This window comes from Pipistrellus kuhlii, unplaced genomic scaffold (genome assembly GCF_014108245.1).
Source record: "Pipistrellus kuhlii isolate mPipKuh1 unplaced genomic scaffold, mPipKuh1.p scaffold_m20_p_8, whole genome shotgun sequence".
Lineage (NCBI taxonomy): Eukaryota > Metazoa > Chordata > Mammalia > Chiroptera > Vespertilionidae > Pipistrellus > Pipistrellus kuhlii.
Genome location: NW_023425584.1, coordinates 58702534 through 58729472, shown reverse-complemented (window position 1 = coordinate 58729472; position 26939 = coordinate 58702534). Strand labels below are relative to the sequence as shown.

General features: G+C 36.5%; 1 protein-coding gene across 1 annotated transcript in view; it reads left to right on the top strand.

The window, feature by feature from the left end:
* Positions 1 to 26939, top strand: part of GLRB (glycine receptor beta) — a 55452-nt gene that overhangs the window by 23366 nt on the left and 5147 nt on the right. The window contains exons 5-9 of the mRNA XM_036424462.2: positions 14359 to 14588; positions 14696 to 14778; positions 16312 to 16452; positions 21947 to 22099; positions 24563 to 24855. Of these exons, the coding sequence (XP_036280355.1) occupies positions 14359 to 14588; positions 14696 to 14778; positions 16312 to 16452; positions 21947 to 22099; positions 24563 to 24855 (900 nt within the window). The remainder of the gene's footprint in view (positions 1 to 14358; positions 14589 to 14695; positions 14779 to 16311; positions 16453 to 21946; positions 22100 to 24562; positions 24856 to 26939) is intronic.

Here is a 26939-nt window from a genome sequence, read left to right as displayed (position 1 = left end):
ATTAAGATATCTTCTAAGGAGAAAAAAATGAACCTACGATAAAAATTCATCATTACCTGCTACAAACACTTATCAATAGAGATGGCTTAGGAGGGTAACTAAAAGGTTATAAATAAATGGAGAAGTTATATTATGAGAGGATATTCACTTTCTTCCAATCACCTGGGATGAGCTTACTTTCTTGTTTTTCTTTATTTTTTTTTAGTTTTTGATTTATAGTTAAATGAAATATTTAAAGTGTACATGATGATTTAATGTACATCTACATTGTGAAATGATTCCTCTTCCCATCATATCAACACATCCATCATACATGTGAGGCCATTAAGTTCTTCTCTCTCAGCAAATTTTAACTTTCTCAGCAGATTTTAATTATACAATACAGTGTTATCAATTGTAGTTACCATGTCATATTCATATCTTATTTATTTTATAACTGAAAGTATACATTTTATCAAGCTCTCCATATTCCCCACATCTCTAAGACCCTTTGCAACAGCATGGATGGACCTGGAGAGTATTATGCTAAGTGAATTAAGCCAGTCAGAGAAAGACAAATACTAGTTATGATTTTACTTATATGTGGCATCTAATGAAGAAAATAAACTAACAACAGAATAGAAACAGACATACTATTATAGATACATAGAACAGACTGACAGCTGTGGACCAGGATGTAAAAGGTGAAGTGATTAAGCAAGCAAGCAAACAAACAAACCAGACATAGCTAGTGTGGTTCAGTGGTCAAGTGTCGATCTATAAACCAAAATGTCACGGTTCAATTCCCAATCAGGGCACACACCCAGGATGTGGGCTCAATCCCTAGTGGGCAGCTAATCAGTGATACTCTCTCATCATTGATGTTTCTATCTCTCTCCTTCTCCCTTCCTTGCTGAAGTCAATAAAAATATATTTTAAACACGACAAAACAAACACAACAGCGTGGTGATTGCCAGAGGGAAAGTGGGGTAAGGGAGATGGAAGAGCACAAAGTGGGGATAAATGACTGCAGAAAGAGGTAATGAGCATATGATGCAGTATGCAGAGGATACATTATAGAGTGGTGCACTTGAAATCTGTATGGTTTTATTAGCCAATGTCACCCCAATCCTATATAATAAAAGCCTAATATGCAAATTGTTCCCTCAGGCAGTCCTTCGACTGGGAGACCTAGAGTTTGATTGCTCACTATGACATGTGCTGACCACCAGGGGGCAGTGTGTAATATGGTGGGCATTGGTGACATGGCTCTAGCAGCAGGGGAGTGCTGCCGGCCCCAATGGGCCCAACAAGAGCAGCACTGCAGCAAGATGGTGAAATAGGTGAGCAGGCAGTGCCAGACCAAGGCAGGTGCAAGCAGGGCCCAATCACCCTGCAGATGGCAACCAGTATTGGCAGCAGGGGCAGAGCCACCACCCAGCTCCCAGGTTCTGAGGGAGCTGGGCCAGGGCCTGGCCCCAGTCAATCACCCCACAGGTGGGGTTGTAGAACCAGAAAAGGGGTGGCGCCTGGCCAAAGCAGGGTGCCAGGTGGGGCTGTGGGGTTGGGGGCACAAGCTGGGGCCTATCCAAGCAGGCCACCCTGAGGGACCCCACCCATGCACAAATTACTGCACCGGGCCTCTAGAAAATTCAATTAAAAAAATTAAAAGAATGGTTTGTTAGAGGCTAGGTGGCATCTGCTCTCCAGGAATGTTTATATCTGTTGGTTTTTCCATTCAATTCTGACATTTGGCTTAAATCAGCAGGATTTTTTCATAATTGAAAATGTGAACTATTGCACTTGGGGGAGAATGGGGTATTACGGTTCATTGTAATAATCTATACACAGGCCCTTTACCTCACTGGGCATAATAAGAGCTCTTTTCATGGAAATAGAAGTTTGTTTATATAATCCAGTTCCTTTCTTTGGTCTAGGCATGCTTTGTAATTATATTCAATTATTATTGCACTACAATTCATGATCCTGTCAGACGTTTTGTGCCTTTCTGCCACATTACTTTTTTGCTTGTTTTAATAATAGATCCAACTCTCTTTGAGCTGCACAGTTGTGCCTGTCAAGAAAGAATGATCATATTTAGAATCAGCTAAAAAAAGCTTTATTCTAGACCTTGGTTATTACTCATCTTTGGTGCTTTTAAAACAATTTTATTTTCTATATTTTATTCTTTATAGAGATTTAAATTTATTTCCTTAAAACTTGTCTTAGGTTTATTATTCTTTGTATTTTATTGCTTTTGTTTTTAACTTTCCAACATTATTTCATTTATTATAGACTATTATTTTATATAAACAGGGTAGAGCAAGATTTGGTTTATATCAATAGTTGTGAGCACATGAAACAGTTTATTCTTTTATCATTATTTAGTAATTATTATGTTACTTTTTCATAAAAACAATTGTAAAACTATTTTTGCTCCATCCTATATTTGTTCCAATTGTGTGTTGTTGTTTTTTCTATTTTGAATCATAAATACACAATCCTTAAAATGTTTTAATATTTGTTTTTTCTCATGCCATTCATCTTTAGGGTTTATGCTCTGTGGTAGGCTAAGTAATGGACTGCCAAAGATGTCGGAGTACCAATTTTTGGAACTTGTAATGTTGTTTTATACAATAAGAAATACTTTTGCATGTGATGTAATTAAGGATCTTGAGATGGACACCTCATATAATCACAAGGGACCTTATGATAGGGAATAATGGCTTCAATGCAGACAGGATGAATTTGGATGATATGAGTTAGCAGTCACAAGTGTAGGAATGCTGGAGGCCTGGAGAAGCCGAGAAAAGCAAAGAAGTGGACTCTCCCCTCAGAGCCTCCAGAAGGAACCAGCCTAAGAATGCCTTGCCTTTAGCCCAGTAAAACTGAGTTTGATGTTCTGAACTGTAAGAGAATAATGTGTGTGTGTGTGTGTGTGTGTGTGTGTGTGTGTGTGTGTTTGTGTTTGTGTGTGTGTGTGTGTGTGTGTGTTTTGTTTTGTTTTTAAGCCACTCAGTTTTTGGCAACTTGGCTACAGAAGCAATAGGAAATTCATATGCATGCTGATGAACACTTGTTAATTTTTTTCTCCCAAAGTCTATTGGAAGATTATCTAATTACCTATAACTTCCTCCCAAATGCTGCTGGAGGGTTATCTGATTACATATATAACTTTTTCAATATATGGAAATGCCAAAATAACCAGTGGCTTTTTGTTATTCAGTGATTACTGAAAATTCTTACTCTTTAAAGTAAATCATAATAAGGACAATTTGAGAGAAGCTGTGTTTTTAATAGTTAAAAATATACTATATATATGTCTGTCTCTTTTCTTTGTCAAAGTTATTTTTTTAATGTGTCTGCCTTAAAACAAAGAATAACTTAACTTGTGCATACCTTCCTTTTTTACCTTTTTTCTTCCAACTTTATTACTTCAGAAGCATTGGTAATTAAATATCATAAGAGTATTTATTGTATTAGGCAATAAGGAAAAATGAGAAATATCCAACTTTTATTTTCTCCTTCCAGTAATTTATCACTGTTATCAGTTGATATAGGAAAAATTAAATTAATGGTGTGACTAATACTAGAGAAATAGCCTAACCATCAAAATGCCATAAAAGTCATCTCTTTATTCCTGCATTAATAGAAGTATGTTGGACACTTTCTATATAGACAATTAAGAAGACTGCTACTCTCATGCAGTGTATAGTTTAATGTTTCATTCCCCTAGCAGGCACTTCTAACAAAAATGGAATATTAGCAAAGGTCTATAACATTTAAATATTCATAAGGTATTATTAAATAATATTTAATTACACATGTTAAAATGGCATATTGAGAAACAATTGCTAAAAATATAACCTAGAAATTTTTACCGGCAATTTGTTATTATGCAGTTCTTATATGAAACTTCTAATCTCACTAATGACAACATTTAAATCCTTTTGCAACCAGGCTTATTACAATTTTGTTGACAGAACTATAATTGTAATGTGAGAATTGGTCTCCTTTATTTCTTTGAATGATTTGTTTTTTAAATCAGAATGTAAAGGAAACAAATGAGTTAAAGGCTGCCTATGTGAAAGTTAGGTAAAAATGACAAGTAGAACTGTCCTAACAACAATATAAAATACAGATAAGCTGTTTTTAATGTTAACATACCGTTAATGAAACTAAATCAGTTTTAATGTCTTGTTGTGAAATGTCATATTGCCTTGAAGAAATAGTTTCATTTGGCTGTTAATTGATACTGAACATTTTGGAGACCATCCATTTTTCAGATAATGACTAATAGTGTGTGGTTTGGAGTCAACAATGAGGAGTATTTGTCACCAAGTTCTCTGAAAACAATTAAGTAATTTTGCATTGATAAAAGGAGTCTCTGATGGGAATTTGTTCATTGCAGAATAAACGATAGGGCTATAATTATTGTGATTGAGTAATTGAAAATGAAAATAAATAGGTTTCAAAGATGGTTATCTTAATATAGAGGCATTTGAAATGCAAATAACTACCAGTCATTTAGAAATGCTCATAAAACATTAACCAAAGTATGCTAACTAATCAGCTTTTGTATTTTAATGAGTATTTAATGCAAATTATTACTTTAATTGTAAAATTTAAAAACATTCTTAAAAGATATCTAAGCTTGCTGCAACTTGTATTGAATAATAATAGTGTATACCTACACACCTAGTATAAAAGCATCTTTGAGTCATTTTTATAATGCAACTAGAGGCCCAGTGCAAGAATTCGTGCATGGGTGGGGTCCTGCTGGACCGGCCCCAATTGGGGACATTGGCCAGCAGCTCTACCCCTGATTGGTGTGGGGGAGCCAATTGGGGGAGGAGCTGGCTAGGGGGAGGGGCTTTGGGTGGATCAGGATGGTGGGGGCTGATTAGGGGTGGGGCCAGCCATGAGGAAGGGCTGTGGGTGGTGGGCCAGCTGGCCTCACCCCCAAATGGGATGAAGGGGCTGATCAAGGGCCATGGAGAAGGGCTGCAGGAGATTGACCAGCCCTACCCCCTATTGTGGTAGGGGGGCAATCAGGGTGTGGCAAGATGGGGGGAGGGGCCACAGGAGGTTGGACAACTGGCCCTACTCCCAATAAGGCCAGTTCGCTGGCTGCAATGGGCCTCATAGCAACTGTTCATTCCAGTTGTTATGGCGTTACAGTCGCTGGCTTTTTATATATATAGATAGTGAGACATAATGATCAAGAATGACACAGCAAAGTAAGCAATTACCAATTTTTAAGTGATGCTCACTGAAATATAATTCTGGAGTTCTAAAAGATAAATTTCTTAAAGGATTACAGTAGAGACTCAGAGCTTACATGGTATATTCAGTTTACACGAGTGTACTGAAAGCAAGAATAATTCAGGAGATGCTCAAAAACAATACTTTAGAACTGTTTTAAGAATTGTAACCTAGGCCGGGACTGGTTTGGCTCAGTGGATAGAGCATCAGCCTGCGGACTGAAAGGTCCCAGGTTCAATTCCGGTCAAGGGCATGTACCTTGGTTGCGGGCACAACCCCAGTGGGGGGGGGGGTGCAAGAGGCAGCTGGTATATATCTCTCTCTTTTCGACATTTCTAACTGTTCCTCTCAATTCCTCTCTGTGTAAAATCAATAAAATATATATTAAAAAAAAAAAGAATTGTGACCTAGGAGTAGATAACTGTTAGGAATAACTATAGGTAAATATGCATAGCCCAGAGCAAACCAAATGAGTATACTATATGAAGATTTTTTTTCTGAGGCACAGCATTTTTATCACTATTACCAACTTTGAAAAAGAATAAGAACAAAATAAAGAATACATCATAATAAGAAGAAATACATGTGTTTATTGCTTAATAAAGACTCTATAGATAATATCTCATTGACACCTTATAAAATTCCTGTGTTACATTATTATTACCTCCCATTATTTAGGCTTGAAACTTTGTCCTCTATTCACATATTAATTCTCTATAATATTGCCTTTTTAAATTTTATGTTTTTATTGATTTCAGAGGGAGAAAGAGATAGAAACATCAATGATAAGAGGAAATTATTTTTTAATATATTTTATTGATTTTTTTTTACAGAGAGGAAGGGAGAGGGATAGAGAGTTAGAAACATCGATGGGAAAGAAATATTGATCAGCTGCCTCCTGCACACCTAACTGGGGATGTGCCCACAACCAAGGCACATGCCCTTGATGGAAATCAAACTTGGGACCTTTCAGTCCACAGGGTGACGCTCTATCTACTGAGCCAAATTATTGATTGGCTGCCTCCTGCATATCCCCTGCTGGGGATTGAGCCCACAACCTACATGTTCCCTGACCAGGAAACAAACCATGACCTCCTGTTTCATGGGTCAACACTCAACCACTGATCCACACTGGCCAGGTTATCATATTACTTTTTATATGCCAATCTACCAAATAGTGTTTTTGTTAAAACCATTATTCATTTGGAGAAAGAGTATTCAGTTTGATTATGTTTGGGCTTCTATGACACTTTCTGCTGTGGACCATCTTAAAGCTTTTGCCTCTTTGCTTTGGTCAAGACTTTTCTTCATTTCCTCAGTCTTCTAGCCTTCCCTGGAAATGTTTGCCCTCCCCAGGGTTGTTATTATTACTAACTAAAGAGCTGGTGCAGAAAATTTGTGCATCAGGGGGCGGGGGGGAGAGGTGTGTCCCTCAGCCCAGCCTGCACTCTCTCCAATCTGGGATCCCTCTCATAATCCAGGACTGCTGGTTCCCAACTGCTTGCCTGCCTTGCCTTGATTGCCCCTAACTGCTTCTGCCTGCCAGCCTGATCACCCCCTAACCACTCCCCTGCCAGCCTGATTGATGCCTAACTGCTCCTCTGCCAGCTCGATGGCCCCTAACTGCCCTCCCCTGCCAGCCTGGGCCCCCCCCCCCAAAAAAAAATTTAAGATTTCTAAATCTCCATTTTCTGGCTTATGAAAATAAAATAGAATTCCAATGAGTCTCTTATCTACCTACTCAGGGCTTCTGTAAGGATACAGTGAAATGAGGCATGGGAAAATGCTTCACAAACATTTGGTTAAAGTGTAAAATATTTGAACCTGGCTATAAAAAACAGGTTGTGTTCCTGGGCTGAAGAAACTGCAAGGAGGCTAGTTGTTGCTAGAGAGAGGTGTAGGTGTTGCTATGTGACATCATTACCCAGCACCCACAGAGACCATTTCTGGGCTTGGTTGGGCTGTGGACTTCATTTTGCATCATGGGATTTCAGCATTGTTGGCTGTGATTTGGAGGGGTGTCACTTCAGGGTGGTGGTGGGGCCTGTGTCCCACGTAGGGGAACCTGAGTGTTGCTTTGTGGGTGTTCGATCATGGCAGCTCCTGTGTTGAGCATCTGCCCCCTGGTAGTCATAGAAGCTTATAGGGTGGGCAAAGGGAAACTCAGCATATTAGCCTTTTATATCTATAGTAGTGGCCCAGTGTACTAATTTGTGCATCCTGAAAAGAACTGTGGGCTTGAACTGCAGTGAGCACCAGGGTTGGTCTCTACCCATCCTCCATGCCAGCCCCTTCTACTGTGGCACCTGGTCCTGTGTCTGCTGGTAGCCCCACTCCTACCACTGCTGTTCCCATGCACTAATGGTGCCAGCCCCTCTTGCAACTGCTGATGGCGTGGAGCAATTGGGGCCATTGCAAACAGCAGGTGCTAGCGGGGTTGGCACCATCAGCAGGTGCAAAAGGCAACTGCTGCCCCAGTTGCCCCTCAGATAGAGAAGCACTCAAGGGTGATCAGGGCCAGTAGCCACTGAGGGTGCCGAATGATTGGGGCCAGCACTGTTTGCCGGCATCGGGTGCAAGACGCAGCTCCAGTATCGACAGTGGGTATGAGCAGGGCCAGTGCTGACAGCAGGTGCAAACACACAGCAGGACTGCGGCATACGGGAGCAAAGAATTTTCAGTAACCACCAGAGGCTCGCTCCATGATAGTGACTGGCACCCCATCATGGTCTAGCACTCCTGCTCACCTGCTCTACCATTCTGCTGCAGCCAATGCCCACCATCTTCCACACTCTGCCACCTGCTGCTGTCACCCACCATGTTCTATTCTTGTCCCCTGGTGGTCAGCGCACATCATAGCAACAGATTTTTCAGTTTTTTGGTTGTTCCGTTGTTTGGTCTACTTGTACATTAGGGAGATATATATAACTATATATATATATAGTTAAGCCTAATATTTAAAGTTTCCCCTAGGGAGTTCGACCAACTGGAAGTTTGATCACTTACTATGATGTGTGTTGATCACCAGGGGGTGGTGAGGAATGAAGGAAGGCCCAGGCTGGCAGCCAGCAGCCACTAGGGACCCTACCCATGCACGAATTTAGGGCACTGGGCCTTTAGTATATAGATAATACTTCATTGTGTGTGTGTGTGTGTGTGTGTGTGTGTATATATATATATATATATACACACACATACATACATACTGCATCTTGATTATTCACTTATCTGTTGATAGATACCTGGGTTGTTTCCACCTATTTCACAATATTATGGCTATGAATATAATCAAGTCTCTGCTTTCAATTCATTTGGGTATATACCTAGGAATGTAACTGCTGGATCATATGGTTATTTTATTTTCAACTTTTTGAGGATAAAATATAATTATTTTAAAAGTTATTAACAAATATAGTAGGGCATGTCATTGATTTATATAACTCATTAATGACGGAACCAGCATAACACTAAAGCTGATTTAATGGAGGATTCAGGAGACTGCATTAAAAGAAAGAATGCTAAAATTAGATTCTTAAATCTGATGCAGACTTAATGTTCCACAGGGCAATAAATGCATAATTTTTGGGATTACCCTTAGACCTGACAGAAATCATTTGCATAATTTGTGATTTATCAATCTTCTATAAGTTATATAACTTTATAGAGTCTAGGCCCTAATAAAAGAAAATGACAGTTCAAAGAACGTTACATTTTCCTGGAAAACCATTTAGCTCTTAGGTGGGCTTGTTAGAAAGTATTTTAGTAGGACTGGAAGGGCAATAGTGATCTTCTAGCCTTATCTACATTTTTAAAAATAATTTTTTCTTAACTTTGTGTTTATTGCCTTTCACTTTGTACATAGCATATTTTGCATTCACTTTTTAACAGTAGATCTCATTTTTAAAGCAGTTTGGTGTATACAGCAGGAAAAAATTGAGCAGAAAGCACATAATTCTCATATTATACCCTGCTACTACACATACACAGTCTCCCCCACATCAAAATCCACACCAGTGTGGTAAATTTGTTACAACTAATATTCTCTCAACTGTTATTTTATTAATTTTCAATCCATCCCAATTTTTTGGAAATGATTTGTGGTGTTTGAAAATAACAAAAACTACAAAGAAATAGTTCTAAATGTGAATGAATCATACAATGATAGTCACACTAGGATCTGAGAAATAAATTAATCCAGTTAGCTATAGGATTTAGCTTTCAGTTCCCTAGCTGCTTGACAGAAATGAAAACATGATAAGATACTAAAAAGCATATAAGAACATCAGGAGAGCCTTTTCATAGTATAAACTGAAAAATAGTTGTATTTTTGTAAAGCACTTAGGTCAAATATGCCTAATAATGGTGAATACCTATAAAATGGTATTGTAGTAATATACATATAAACAAATTAGAACTTAAATAAAAAAGAATTCATCTTGAGTATTTTCATATAATGGGCATTGACCAAAATAAGGGGCCATGGCTTTAATAACAAGCTTATAAAAAAATACATGGGCAACCTCATGTAGTTATTTTCTTATTTTCTTAATATATATTTTTATTGATCTCAGAGAAGAAAGGAGAGGGAGAAAGAGATAGAAATGTCAGTGATGAGAGAGAATCATTGATCAGCTGCTTCCTGCAGGCCTGGCACCTGGAATTAAGCCTGTAATCCAAGCATGTACCTTGACCAGTAATTGAACCTTGACCTCCTGGTTTATAGGACGATGCTCAACCGCTGAGCCACACCAACTGGGCTCATCTATTTTTTATACTGACTCTTGATAACAAGTTATCATAATATTGTGAATGCATATTTTAAATATTATAGTTTAAAGATGTAATTTTGATGATTTTCCTTAATAAGACCAGGTACTTAGAGAGGATGATAAAAATAGTTTTTAGTGTATATACTTTTAGAATACCAATCATTTTGACAAATCATCACAAATTATTCTTAGCAAATAATTTAAAATTGACTACTGTTCAGTGCTCAAAGTAATGTCAAGTGGGCACCAGCCATGTGCATTTACTGAGGCAACATATTTGGTATTTTATAAGAAAACTGGAGGCCCAGTGCACGAATTTATGCACCAGTGGGGTCCCTCAGCCTGGTCTACACCCTCTCCCAATCTGGGACCCCTCAGGGGATGTTGAATGCCGGTTTCGGCCTAAGTGATGTAATCGTGGGCAAAGTGACAGGCAGCTGGGGAGGAGTCTGAGCCCAGGCCCGGTGCCACTCTGGCTCATACCAGCCCCACTGAGCCTGCCACTCGGTATCACTGCCTCAGAGACAGAAGAGGCTCACGCTGCTGCAGCTGTGCTCTCCAGACATGAGATTGAAGACTGGCACCCATTGGTCAGCTGAGCGGCGTTCCTGCTGTGGGAGCTCCCTGACCAACAGGAGGCAGCTCCTGCATTGAGTGTCTGCCACCTGGTGGTCAGTGCATGTCATAGTGACTAGTTGACAGGTCATTAGATTGTTCAGTCACTTAGGCTTTTATATATATATAGACTAGAGCACATGTGTCAAACACAAGGCCCGCGGGCCAAATCCGTCCCACCAGGCCTTGCAATGTGGCCCGCACCGCGCTGTCATCACTGCACTCCGCTGCGTTTCCATCACAATGACAGTTTATGACTGTTCAGTAAACCATTCGGCCCGCGATTTAGGCTGGATTTTAGATTTTGGCCCCTTCTCTGATTGAGTTCGACACCCCTAGACTAGAGGCTCACTGCATGAGGTGGGGGTCCCTCAGCCCAGTACAATCCAGGACCTCTTGTGGGGATGTCTGACTGTCAGTTTAGGCCTGATCCCTGTGGGATTGCTGGCTCCTAACCACTCACCTGCCTGCCTGCCTGATCGCCACTAACCACCTCTGCTTGCCTACCTAATTGCCACTCACTGTCTCTGCCTGCCATTTTGATCACCCCCTAACTGCTTGCTCTCCTGCACTGGCCTGATCGCCCCTAACTGCCTCTGCCTCAGCCCCTGCCACCATGGCTTTGTCTGGAAGAAAGTCAGACTTCTGGAATATGTCCCATCGGCCCGCTCTAATTAGCATATTACCTTTTTATTAGTGTAAATGATTGAACCTAATGAGTCTTCACAAGTGGTAGGCCATACATGTTTACATGACATGGATAGGAACATTTATTAGGAAGCACCATCATGTCTACTGGAAGGCTTACTATGTGGGGGAGATAAGCCTTTGTCTTGGACATATTTGAGTTAATTTCTGTAGTTGTCACAATCAAAGTCAGATCTGAAGTAATCACTTAAGTTCCATTATGAATATTAAAATATTAATATTTGTATATTTTTTGGGGGGGGGGGATTCATGTATCTGCATGGGAGGTTTCCATTTTCTAGGGTTTTAGGGTTTGTTTTTATTTGTTTTTAATCTCTCTCTTTAATTCCATGTTCATTTAACTGGGAAAATATTACTCCCTCTTCTCCCCCCGCCCCCTCCACCAGTGGTGCAGATATGTTCAGTGTTAGTTTATAATAATTCTTAATGTATTTGACTTTGGCATTCCAAAACCATCTACTTATGACTTTTTAAAATCAATTCATATGTTGAAGTTTTGATAAATATCAAGTTTAGAGTAGCTGTAAAATGTAGGCAAATTAAATATTACTTCACTATCTATAATTTGGTAAATGTTTGCTGTTATTATGTGCTTTACTCTCTCTAATTACTATACACTGTCCAAAGATCGTATGAGAAAGTAAATTTTCCAAGCTTTTCTAGAGTTATTACTTATTGCTTATGCTTAATTTTATGTTATACATTTATAAAATGTATGTATGTATGTTATATACTTTTCCGTAGATGAAAATACATTAGGTCTTATTTAATTCTAGAGGCCTGGTGTACAAGGAAGGGTCCCCTCAGTCAAGCTTGCACCCTCTCCAATCAGGGGCCCTTTGGGAGATATCCGACTGCCAGTTTAGGCCCAATCTCCAACTGGCAGTCAGACATCCCTATCACAATCAGGAACCACTGGCTCCTAATCACTCACCTACTTGACTGCTTGTTCACCCCTAACTTCCCCCCCAACACACACTTGCCTGATCACCCCTCACTGCCTCTGCATGCAGGCCTGACTACCACTAACTGCCCCCCACCCCTGCCAGCTTGGTCACCCTAACTGCCCCCTGCTGCTGGCCTGGTCACCCCCAACTGTCCCCCGCCAGCCTGAATTGCCCCTAGCTCCCCCCCATTGGCCTGGTTGCCAGCCTAATTGCCCTCAAATGCCCCCCCTCACTGGCCTGGTTACCCCCAACTGCACTTTCCCACCCTCAGGGGCTTGGTCACCCCTAATTGCTCCCTGTCAGCCTGGTCACTACTTACTGCCCCCCCTCCCCCCTGACAGCCTGGTCACCCCCAACTTCCTCTACTGCTGGCCTGGTCACCCCCAACTGCTCCCCCTGCTGGCCTGGTTGCCCCTCAAGGCTCCCCTGCAGGCCTGGTCATCCCACACTGCCTGCTTGTAGAGTAATTTGGTCATCCCTCATGAACCCTCCTGCCAGCCTGATTGCCCCATGCAACCTGCTTGTTCAATCATTTGGTTATCCTACACTAACCCCCCTGCCAGCCTGGTGGTAGACAGCCATCTTGTGATGGCATGAGTGTTAATTTTCATATTACCTCTTTATTATATAGGATAAGATAAACTATCATCTCTTTCTATTTAATTATTTAGATTTGAAATTTAAGACCTAATTCATTTTTATTATGTTAAAGGCTATGGGTAAATAGAATAGTATTTTATGAATTTTGAGTTATTTAAAATACCAGTAAGGAAGATGAAGCCCAATACAATCTATACCTAGAACATTTTTGTAGACATTCTGAGTTCACTACATAAAATTAAAATCATGCCCTGGCTAGTGTGGACTCAGTTGGTTGAGTGTTGTCCCATTACTGAAGGGTTGCCGAATGGATTCCTGGTCAGAGCACATAACCATGTTTCTGGTTGTTCCCTGGTCTGGGTGTTTGCATGAGGCAACCAGTCATTGTTTCTCTCTCACATCAGTGTTTCTTTCTCTCTCTCCCTCTCCCTTCCTATTGCTCCAAAATAAAATAAAATGTATTTTTTAAAAATATATAAAAGTTAAAATCAAAAGACCTGAGTTTGATGCCTCAATGCTGAGTTTGACTGTATATACTAACAACCCAATTTGTGCCAAAATCCTATTTCAATGATAAATATATAATGTATTAAGTTATTAAATAGTTCCTAAGTTTACATTTTCTTAAAATCTATGTGTCTTGATATAATTCAATTTTTTTATATAATTCAATTTTTACATAGTTTTAAAATTAAAGCATTTGGAGATGGGCCAAACAAACAAACAAACTAAACTAAACAAACACACACACACACACACACACAAAAAACAAACAAACAAAAAAAAAAAAAACCCTAAAGCCTAATTAGCTATTACTTAGTAGATTTGAAAACATTTTCTACCATAATTGAATATAACATAATATTTTGCATGTGCTTTTATCTGTTTTGCATAATCCAAATCTTATTTGATTATCTAATTTTCTCTGTGTAATCATTTACATGTCTGATAGTTTTTCCTTTTCCTTCTGAAAAACATATATAATGTGTTTTATAATGTACATAGTTATATACATATATTATTTTTATAGTTTTCTACTAGTACTTAGTAAAAGACAAGTAGAAATATTTTCCTCTGGCTTCTTGTCTATTATTAACTAAATTTTATTATGATTTTTGGAAATCATAATGGTTATGTTTAGCAGTTCCCATGCTTTTATGATAACAATTCCCAACCAACTGGTATTTTGTATTTATATAAAGGTAAAGCAATTATTGGTAAAGTTATATTCTGACGTTTGAGCTAGCAAGTGCTGCGGAAATGTCGGTAGAGAGTAATTAAATAGACACAAGGGTCTTTTTGTACTGCTGATGGAGCTCTTTGTATTTAGTGACTGAGCTGTTTTAATCCTGGTTAATGTTAGCAGAGGAAAATATTTCTGCTGCTGACCATTGAAGCCTTTTTAAATCCGGCACTGAATATATTCTTAAAATTGGCAATAAACACACTCCTGCACACATTTTTTCTTCCCTTAGGACTATAGAGTTAATATTTTCCTGAGACAAAAATGGAATGATCCAAGGCTGAAGCTCCCCAGTGATTTTAGGGGCTCAGATGCCCTGACAGTGGATCCCACCATGTACAAGTGTCTGTGGAAACCAGATTTGTTTTTTGCCAATGAAAAAAGTGCCAATTTTCATGATGTAACCCAGGAGAATATCCTCCTCTTTATTTTTCGGGATGGAGATGTCCTTGTCAGCATGAGGTACTGTTTGATCTTTCATATTTGTACATGTATATTTTCTTTTTAAAATCAGCGTATCAGGTAAAAATATGCTAAATGACTTCTATGACCTCTGTTTCTACTTTCAGGTTATCTATTACTCTTTCATGCCCATTGGACTTGACCTTGTTCCCCATGGATACACAACGCTGCAAAATGCAACTTGAGAGCTGTATGTAGAATGAAACCCTAAATGACTATAGGAATAAAAATATTTAAAATCTCTAAGCAATGCATTCTACTAATATCTTAGATAGCAATGGTAAAAACTAAGGCTTTTGATTACAAATAGTCATTAGGATATTTATTTAAGGAGATTATCGTTAGTCTTTTACTACATTAACTTGTACTAAAAAAAATCCTTTTGGTACTATACTAATGTTGTATTACAGTTAAATTGATGTAGATGTTCACTTCTAACTTATTCCAATTGCCATCTTCATTTGAATTAGTAAGGTAAGCATGGTAAAGGAGAAAATGCTGTCCTAAAATTTTCTGATGTTAAAACCACATTTTTAGAGCAGAAAATTTGAAAAACATTAAAAAATATTATTTACATCCTACCAAACATTCATTTTTTCTATAGGTGTATAAACATTATTTTTTTTACAAAAGTGGATTTTCTATGCTTCTATGATCAGATATATTTCATAGCATAAAACATGAAATAGGTGCACTAATTGAAATGGTTACTTCTAAAAATATTAATTTGCCAAAGTGCTTAACTTTTGAAAATAAAACTCAAAATATGAACACTAATAGAAGGGATCTTTAACCTGATTAGTTGTTTACCATAACCTATTTCTATGGAGAATAAACAATAATAACTTTGTATGCAAGCATATCTTGTTGAATGATATGTTTTAAAATTAACGATTATTAGCTGTTTAGGTTTTTTTTAAGTTACTAAATCTGGATCTTAAATTTGAATATTTATTGCTTTCTAAGTATAAAATAAGCTTTTTCAGATGTTAGTGTATATGTGCCCATGTTGGTGTATATATCATACATATGTGTGTTTTTGTATTTTAATTTAAAAATTCAACTATGTATTCATATTCCATTCTATTATCAGACGAAATAAAATATTGCTTTAAAAATATATGCACTTTAGAGTTGAACGGTAGGTTATTATATGCTGTAAAAGCCCATGTGATAAATCCCTGAGTAGTAGCCACATTACTTAAGCCCAGAATGTGTGCTTCAGAATGTCATAATGATGGACACTAGGCCGGTTGCAGGGTAGGGGGTTGGGAGGGTTGAAGAGAAGGGATTGTTTTTTATTGCTCTCCTGTGGCGATGCAACCCCTTTAGGGAAATTTGTAGTTACTTCTTAAAAATTTTCTTTAAAATATTTTGGTGCTTATATTTATTTTAAATTTTCCAGGCACTATATTGCATGATTCGAAAGCTAGTACCACTTATTTATTACTTTTTCTTATTGATGACATTGCAGAATCCTCAAATAATGTATATGACCCTAGGATTTTATTTATAATATGCTAATTATTTTAACATGTTCTTTCTTTAAGACAACTATCTTTAACTTTTGTGTTAATATTTTTATCAGTGGCTATAGATACTACCTAATTTTAATAACAATTTTATGTCTCTTATTTTGGTGTGAATATTTGAATTATTAAAATACTAAGAAAGCATTAATAATTGCATTTCAACTAATAATTTTATTTATTTTTGTTTATAGTTGGTTACACAACTGATGATTTACGATTTATCTGGCAGTCAGGGGATCCTGTTCAGTTAGAAAAAATTGCCTTGCCTCAATTTGATATTAAAAAGGAAGATATTGAATATGGTAACTGTACAAAATACTATAAAGGCACTGGTAAGTAATGATCTTTCAGTTAAACAAAACTAAATTCTATTTCAAAGATTTTATTATTAATATATGCTAAGGGCAAAATAGAAGAAAACTAGTTTAAAGTAAGTTAAATATTTATAAGTAGTATATCTTTAAATTATTGAATTTAAATCTCTCATAAAATTGAATTCACTAAAGTTTTTAAAAACATTTTTATTACTGGAGAATTTTGCCTTTTTTAATATAATTCTGGGTAGGAAGAGGTTTTCAATTTTTTATTTTAGTAATATGAACTTAGCCAGGTAGTGGTTTTCTTAGATGTTATGAAGAAATTCTACTTCTGGGAAGATTCAATTTGGAGCGAAACACAGTGGATAGGAGCAACATAATTCATTTATACTCATTTATTGTCTGTGAGCAATTTTTAGGTAGTGGTTGACCAATATTATTAGTTGTAAAAAACATTAATCTTCATGCTGTGCAAGAAGCAATAAGTGTGTGAAGTAATTGGACATAAGTCAATATTTTTGTATGTTTAATATATTTGACCTAGGTTATGGAATAGCCAATTATGAAAAGCACAACAAATTAACCTCATTCACTAATTACTTCAAGCTTTTACAGAAATAAAAATACAATAATCACTACTCAATCCTTTACAATATGATTATTCTTAACCTTTGAGTCTTTATTGATAGTTATATGTTACTGAGTGATTTTATATATTAAATATAGTGTTATTTTAACCAGCAATATAAATAAAAAGAGATTGAATTTTTATCATTACATTAATACTAATCATCAGTTTGACTTGTAAATACCACACAATTCTAATTACATTTTAGGAAGTAAATCAAGACAAAGATATTCAGGGATAGACATAGAGTTTACATTTATGGAAACATCTATGTCAATTCTTCAAAAATAACAATGTATAGTGTAATATATAGAATTCAGCAATATCAAATGTTTGAGCTAAAGTGTTGCCATCATGACATCATCAAGAATAAAATATAATTTAAAATATTTCTGTTGATATTAAAATAAAAGGCGGAGTGAACATTTGCATATTAAGAGTATTGTAATAAATGCAACACTAGACAACTCAGAGGTAAAGTTAATTTAAACATCTGTTGTTGTTGATCTTCAACTAAATGAACAGTATTTAGGAACTATTTACATATAAATGGTGTGTAGTCAATTTTTATATAAATGTTATCTATTTTTTAATTTAATAATCGAGTATTAAATAGTCTTTGGGGACTATTTACATATATTTTACATTATTTATTTACATAGAAATGTTATATAACCCGTTACTTTATTTAAAGGTCAATAACAGATGCTAAACTAACTTTGTCTACAAATTGGTTAGTGTTGCATTCATAACACTGCCAGAGGGGAGGGGAATGATGGCAGAGGTGAAAAGATAAAGGGGAATAAGAGGTGCACACTTATTACAACTATAAGTCAGCAGGTCAGGAGGATGTAATGTATAGCCTAGGGAATATATTCAGCAATATATAATAATAAAAGTGTAATATGCTAATTAGACTAGACGTCCTTCTGGATGACCTTTCCAATGAAGCTGCAGTGGTGGGGAAAGGCAGAGGCAGCTGCTGCAGAGGCAGGGGCCAAGCCACTTGCAGGAATTTTGTGCATCGGGCCTCTAGGATTATAACTTTGTACTATGACAAATGGTTACTAGACTTATCATGGTGATCACTTCATAAACTTTATAAATATGGGGTCATTATGTTATATACCTGAAACCAAAACAATATTGACTATCAACTATACTTGGATAATAAAAAGTAATTACCGAGTTTTTTTGAAAGGCAAAACTGACCTCTTAGAAAAGTGGTCTTGTAAGTACTCAATGAACAAATCATAGACACATAGAATTTTAAATATGGAAGGAACCAGATTGACACTGAAATAAAATAGATGTAGAGTGACTGAATGTCACCAGGCAAATCAGGGTCAACCATAGCCTAAGCATATAGTATAGTATTCCTTTTCTCTATACTCCCCATTCAAATTAAGGAGACTGACTACAGTTTTTAGGGATTTTTACAACTCACCTAGTAATTTTAATTAAAAAACAATCAAACTTGGAAGTCAAGAAAAATCATTTGAGATGGTTGTGAAAACACATATTTAGCAGGTGATTTTTTGAGTTCTGGCTCTATTTTGGGCTTTATTCTAACTGATTTGTAGGAATTCTATGACTTAATCCTCACAACAAAGCTCTGAGTTCATTACTTTTATTCTCCCTGTTTACACATTAGGACACATGTGTCAAACACAAGGCCAGCGGGCCAAATCCGTCCCACCAGGCCTTGCAATGTGGCCCGCACCGCGCTGTCATCACTGCACTCCGCTGCGTTTCCATCACAATGACAGTTTATGACTGTTCAGTAAACCATTCGGCCCGCGATTTAGGCTGGATTTTAGATTTTGGCCCCTTCTCTGATTGAGTTCGACACCCCTACATTAGGATAATGAAGCAAAGACACTGCCCAAAATCTTCTGCTACTAAATGATGTCCTGGGATAGTGAGTCTGACATCACTACACAACCTGTGGAGTCAGTCCTATTGGACTTTGAAAAGACTTACCCACATCCAGATTATATGCTTAACATTAAGTCTGTTGTTTTGGGGGGGAAAGTAATATGTTTATCAAAGTTTTAAAATTCATCTAGAAGTGAAAATAAAACTAGTAATCTTATTTCTAATTTTATGTAATAGCATAAAATTATGGAGCAGCATTAAATTGTGGGGCTTTTAATTTTTATTTATTTATTTTTTTACCTTTAATCCTTTCATTTAAAAGTCCCCATTTGGGGATTCAACAGTGAATAAAAGAGAGAATGATATTCTTTTATAGATTCATACTCTAATATGGTAAATAAATAAACAGATATAGTTTATTTTAGTTCTGAGAAGTACATGAAAAGGTGTGCTGTGGTTGAGAATACTTGAGGAATTACTCAAGATTTATGATAAGTAAAGCATTTTGTATAATTTTTGTTATCATAAATAAGTCCCTGTTATCTCATTAGTTACAGAAAAAATAACAAAAAATCTTAAGGTTCGTATAAAAATATTTGGCACTGTGTTTCAGTAAACATGCTTTATCAGCATTTACATGAATCATATGAATACAAGTAAATCATAAATTAATCTTTGTATAACATTTAGAAATATATTTAGAAAAATAGAACATTCAAAACATATGGAATGTTCAATCAAGTAGTGAAAAGATATAGAGAACAACATATATAAAATAATGGCCTATATTTTCTTTAATGTGTACAGAAACAATGAATTGGCTCTAATTGGTTAAAAATTTTTAATAATTGTAGAAATTGCAAAGGTGGAGAAGTATGTGGGAAAGCAAGTATACAAAAATACTTAAATTGGAAGCCAGAGTGAACAATAATGAAATGAAATCCCACAGGAAATAGAAAGTAAATTGAATTTGCCAATGAACATTTATATCAATTAGCTGCCCACCTGCCTCTCATAAATGTAACAGTACCAGGAAGAGATCAAAAAAGGTCAAGAAATGTTTCTCATAAAAGTTTATGGAGCAAATCGCGATAATATCCAAGCCTGTATTTGCCAAATGCGTCCAGATCTTGGGAAGCTACCCCAGAGTTGCCTTCCTAAGGGAACGTGGTGGGAACCAGCCTTAGAGTACAGACTCATGTTGTTTGGGCTGTCGCTTAACTACACATGGTGGGATGGAATGCAAAAATTTGTTTTAAAAGTGAACTCTTTAGTAAATTATCATATTTGTGACTACTTGGGCTACCTAAAAATACTTAAGCATATTGTGTCATTCCTTATTTCTCACATACTGGATGAATATAAAATTAACTTAAGTGATACATTAAAAGCCCAGGTACTTCTGAACCACTTGTGGGAAATACTGTGAGCTCTTAACCGTTGCATATTGGGTTTATGAAGATTAAGTTTTGGAAAATGTGCACGTGATTGTTAGTTAGAAACATATGTTCTTGTTTGTGTGGGCAGGAAGTTAAGATGAGTTGGCTGGAAATAGAAAAGGGAAGGATTTTTTTTTTATTGGTTTGCTTTTTGTATCTTTTAAACCTTGTGTCTAGTTTTCATGAAATTAAAATTTAAAAAGAAAAACAACAAACATTCTGCATTTATTGTTTTTTGATAATATGGAAACATGTGGCATAATTAGAATTTGCTTCAGTCCAAATCAGCTATTTATTGTTCTTACATGTTAGCTCTAATCATCACAAATTTTGTTATAAGTACCATTAATGAATAAATATAATGATTGTTCTAGTGTCAGGAGTATATACATTCTTTATAACCATGGAAAGAAAGATCAATATTACTTTTTAAATGTAAAACAGTAAAAAGTAATATTGTCCTTTTCCTATAATTATTTTATTTACTCATTGTCAAATTTATTTGTTTCAACATTTATAAATAACAATGTGCAGTTTAGGCTGAACACAACTGAAGATATTTTAACTTCTTGGTATTTGTACATAATCTTACTTTTGTTGAATGGTAAATGACATTTTTATTTCAAGTTAGTGCTTTAGGCATTAAATATCACATTTAAATTGCTGACTGAAAGGATTAGAACATTTAAAAATTAAACTCAAACATCTGGAAATATTCCAGTGTTAGGAGAATATTTATGTCACTTATTTTCTGTCTCAAGTCAGCAATGGTTATTATGAGGCTGCTCATAATTTGTGATTAATTTTGGGGGACTAGTTGATGTCATGGCAGCTCTAAAATTATGTTGTAAAGAAATGTCTGCATTTGTCTCAGCTTGTGAAAATGAAGTCCTTTCCCTCAGTCAGAGAATGTTTGAGGGCAGGGAGTGGAGGAAGGGAGAATTGAGAGGAATTAGAAAGTAAATTGAATTTGCCAATGAACTTTATACAGATGCTTGTACTTTATAATATTTTATCTATATCAAATGAAAACACTTATTCTCACTAATGTTTATTTCCAATACGTTCTTAATTTTTAAGGCTTACATATTTGCATGTAAGTGTAGGAGACTGCCATGCTTTCTAGATAAGAAGAGATACATGAGGCTGAAAAATTATACTGACCACATGTAGTCCAGGAGTGTTTTCTTCTGGACTTGTCCTGATTTGGTTTACTGCTCCCTGGATGATTCCTTGGGATCATTTGCTCTAAGAGCAAGTGAAAAGTTTAAGTCTATTGCAAATTCTCTGAACAAAGGCTTCTAGCCAAGACAGTGATGTAAGTGGAGCCACACATTGGTATCTGTTTATCAATGTAATAATGAAGTTGTGAAAGGTCAGGTGAAACTGGCACGACAGTGTCATTCTTATAGACCACATCATACACACACATACACACACACACACACACTACTTGACTTTGTAAAACTGTCTCAAATAAAAGTAACATAACTTGTAGGTACCTTACATGATTTCTGAAGCAGATGTGAGAACCTCATGTTTTTAATACGTTTGTTTTGAAAAGGGTACTACACCTGTGTGGAAGTCATCTTCACCCTGAGGAGACAGGTTGGGTTTTACATGATGGGCGTCTATGCCCCGACCCTGCTGATCGTGGTTCTCTCCTGGCTTTCCTTCTGGATCAACCCGGACGCCAGTGCTGCCAGAGTGCCGCTGGGTAAAGTGCTCCATGCTTCCCTCTTGTGTCAGGAGTGTGTGATGTCTTTATTGCACTAACTATACAGTCAAATATTTTGAGATAATTAGTTTGGGAATTGATGGCAAGCTTTTTCTTTCTTTTTTTTTTAACCTCCTTAAAATCTGCCATTAAGTTAGATTTTCTCAATATTTAGGCATTCTCTAATTAAACTAAGTTGTTTTTTGTTTTGTTTTGTGTGTGTGTGTGTATGTGTGTGTGTGTGTGTTTGTGTGTGTGTGTGTCCATCCTTGGGCCATTTTCAACAGTAAATTTATCCTACTTTGACTTTCATAATATAATTATTAATATGTGATATTCACTGATAGCTAAAGCCTAAAATACCAAATAGTGACAAACTTAGAAAAAATGACTTTTAAGACAATCTTTCCTATACTCTTTATCAGGAATATAAAATCCTACTTCTTTTTTTAAAAAAAATGACTAAGAATCATTTTCTTAAACATCAGTTAGTATGTGCTATATCATCAGCAGTGGCTAGAAAGAGTAGGGCAGGTTATCCATACTCTCCAATTCATTATTTTTAATGTTCTGTGACATGGAAGCACCATTAGCCAGAGGTGAAAAATCCTGTCAGTATAGAGATTAAAAGGACTGTGCTTGGGGAGATCATCAAGAGCCTTTCTAATGAGTAAAGGGAATGAATTCCAAAATAAGGACATTGTAACGTGTTTGTTTGGAGAGTTATAAATCTTTTCATGACTCTGTGTATATGTATGTGCATGCATGTGTGCATGTTCTGAATATTACCTAGAATTCACATAGGTAAAAATGTGATATATTTGACTTCTCAGTGAACTGACTGATGGGTTGCAGAATTTCATTATTTTTTCTTCTATCAGAAAAGCCTTGTGAAAATCTCTCTGTTCCAATTTATGGGAATAACTAAATGAATTATAGATTTTGAAAAGGAGACCAGGAAAGAAGCAATGAAAATGACAACTTTGTCTGAATAAGAAATTTGGAGGTTTACATCTAATAAAAACCACAGAGACCAAATCTATGTCTTAATAACCAAACGTGTAGGAAACTTTATTATAAGGATCACATATCAGTATTAAGACAATGATGATTGATAGATTAATTATTGTAGAGGATAAGAAATAACAAGGCAGTACAATGTTCTGGGAATAAAACACCCAAAACTAGACTTAAATTACTAGACTTGTCAAAAACATTATGCATTCCCCCCAAATCGTCAATATTTTTTGGTTTACTAGAAATATTTTACTCTCATGCAGTAACACAGGGGTGAGCAAAAGTAGGTTGTTGTTTTTTGTTTTGTTTTGTTTTGTTTTTGTTTGTTTGTTTGTTTTTGTGTGTGTGTGTGTGTGTGTGCCATTGTGGCATTCTTTTGAGTTAGTAAAGCTATTGTAATAATCATAACCTGCATGTCTTTTTCCATATGAACAACTGTAAGCCTACTTTTGCCCTGCCCTGTATAACTCGAAATGTCAGTACATTTATACTATGGAATACTACTCAGCCATAAGAAAAGATAAAATACTGTCACTTGTGGCAACAAAATAAGTCAGAAAAAGCTAGAACCCTATGATTTCACCCATATGTGGGATATAAACCTGAAACTTACAGGCACAGACAACAGTATGGTGGTTACCAGAAGGAAGGGGCTGGGAGGAGTAGTGAAGGGTAAAGAGGACCAGTATAGGGTGACAGAAGACAATTTCACTTTGAGAAGTGAGCATACAAAGCAGACTACAGATGATGTATCATGGAAATATACACTTGAAACATGTGTGATCTTAGTGCCCAGTGCCACCCCAATAAAATTAATGAAAAAGTAAAATATAAGGAAATGTCTGGCTCTCAAGGGTACTTTGGAGTTAGCTTTCTATGTACCATTAATATTACATATTGCAGAATTTTATCCTTTCCTTTAAAACCAGAATCATTTGTTTTCTCTAAAATAACCAGGAATGTTCTCTACTTTGTCTTTTTTTATTACATTTTTTTAAAAAAAATGTGACCCTTATCAGAAAATTGCTTTATATGTTCTATTTTTATTCTGATTTAGTTGTTCTTGGGATTAAATTCAACTCTATGACTGTCTAAAATAATGCTAAAGAAATGAAATAAGCTTTGTAGTTTCCTCAGAGATACTATAGAAAAGTTTTAGATAGCTTTAATATTTAAACCAGCTCCAAAATGTGTTTTTATATCTCGGTTTAAATTTCTATTTTTTTTGTTTAAAGTACTGAGTATTTATAAACATCCCCAACCACATTAAGTAATGCTGACATAAAAAGTCTGTATGTATTATTTCTTCTACCCTTTGTGCTTTAAAGGGACCTGATGAATTGTTCATGAGTCTCTGGACAGAGATTTAGTCAAAGAGTAAAGGTTGCAGGACATTTTTTTCACAGGGCTAAATAGCAACTTTAATTCCTACTTCTGTTTCTGTAGGTATCTTTTCAGTACTCAGTTTGGCCTCTGAGTGCACAACCCTTGCTGCTGAACTTCCCAAAGTCTCCTACGTGAAGGCTCTTGATGTATGGCTCATTGCTTGTCTTCTCTTTGGGTTTGCTTCCCTCGTGGAGTATGCTGTTGTCCAGGTGATGCTAAATAACCCCAAACGAGTTGAAGCAGAAAAAGCCAGAATTGCTAAGGCTGAGCAAGCAGAAGGAAAAGGTGGAAATGCCATTAAAAAGAATACTGTAAATGGTACAGGGACTCCGGTTCATATTAGCACTTTGCAGGTAAGAATGAAATTATTCAATCAGATGATTTCCTCCATCATGGCTCTTTAGTGCCAGGAGAGAAATCTGTTCTGTGGGTCTAAAGGTTTGGTTGAATTGGTATTCACTCATTTTTTTCCTCATTGATGAAAAGAAACTAAGCACAACATACTTTTCAGAAAACGTGTAGGTCGCATGCTCATTAAGGAGAAAAGTCCAACACCTTTTCACGTTTTTGGTGGACTTTCCACTGAGTTTAATGATGTTTCTCTGCTTTGATGGTCACCATCCCATGTGGAGGTCTTGCCAGAACTCCAGACCTCCTTACAAACATTTCTCATTTGTGAGCTTTAGTGAAAGGCCAGAGGACTCCTGGGGAAACACCAACCTTCTAGTTACAGTGAAGACTTATGGGAGCTGTGCTCTTGATTAAATCTCCTACGTTTCCCATCAATTTAGAGGGTTTCACACAGCACATGACAGGTAGGCTGCTTACTTTTTGGGTGCCCGGCCCATAGGGAAACAGGCACATAGTTAGAGATCTGTCAGCCTTAGGGTGAGTGCCTGAAGAATCGGACAGGTTTAACTCTTTCATGTTATCTTGTACTTGACCATAGGTCTAGGAATAGTGGTTGATGTTCATAGGTTCAGGTTTGATAAATCCGGAAGCAACAGGTTCCTTCATGGATTAGGCTAGTGTCTCCCAAGTGTCTCTAATTGATGTCCTCTGGTTGGGAAGACTTAATAAACAAGTAGATGACTTCCACTGAGCTTATCATGGAAAATTTCTCAAGATACTATTGGTACATTGCATCCTAAAACCTTGAAACATTTGCTTGTTTTATTTGCTGGCCCCATACTACTCAGATTGTTGACTACTCCCCTAAGTTAGACAAGTATGTTATATACATATTTTTATGTACAAAAGCAAGCAAACAATTCTTATGTGATGCTGCCTATAGATTTTCCCTTTTTGTTAAGTAATTGAAGTCACTTTCTGAGACTACAACTAAGACTTCTGCAAATTATTAGTTGCCACGTTGGAGGACATTTCCTCCGACCTTATAAGTCTTTAATACCCTAATCATTTTCATGGAGAATAACATTTTCATTAATGCAGAGCTATGATGGCCTTAAAGAAGTAATGTCTTTGCCCAGCTAGTGTCACTCAGTGGTTCAGTGTCAATTCATGAACCCAGAGGCTACTGGTTCAATTTCCAGTCAGGACATATGGCCAGGTTGTGGACATGCGGCAACAGACTCATGTATCTCTCTCATCAATGTTTCAATCTCTCTATCCCTCTCCTTTCTTCTCTCTTTAAAAATCAGTAAAAACATATTTTTTTAAAAAGAAGCCATGTCTTTGACATATCTTACCTGCCCATTTTCATCTCCCAATCTTACCACTTCCTCATATTTCCAACCAGTTAATCTTCCCACCCTCTACCTTGGGTCCCGGTGAAGAGATCTGGAGATAGAAAGCAAAGATGTCCTGTAGAGCAGGTGCCTGACTTCCAGTAGTGCCACAGTCAGCTCCATTCTGTGGTGTGTGGTGGGGCCTCTGTAACTGCAGAAATTCTCTAGTAACACAGAACACCAATGTGCAGATGAGCTTGGAATCTTAATGCGTTCCATGAAGTGGGGTATTGAAGGAAGGAGGCACATGAGAACCAGATTTTCAGAATACTGTGTAGAACATATCAAGATTATTTATGAATATAAATATGAAGAATAAATAGGATCCAGAGTATTAGACTGAATTATATTATTTTAAATTCAGCTTTTAAGCATGAAACAATGACCTAATGAATAAAAGTTCAATATGCTTAATAACTTCTGTATTTTAATCCTCTATGTTTTTAGTTGCTAGTAGAAACAGACCTGTCTGGATTCTAAAATTGCTATGACATTTTACTACAAAAGTGAAAGAGTGTGATGCTTAGAGAGTTTAAACCTTGACCAGAAATTCTAATATCCAGATGTAAATGTAAACTACTCTTATTTCTTACAGGCCAAAATGCAATTTCCAAAATTAATTTTGTAACTATGTAATGTTTATATCATCAGACAGGCTTCAAAATGAGAGTATGTGTCCAAAAATAACT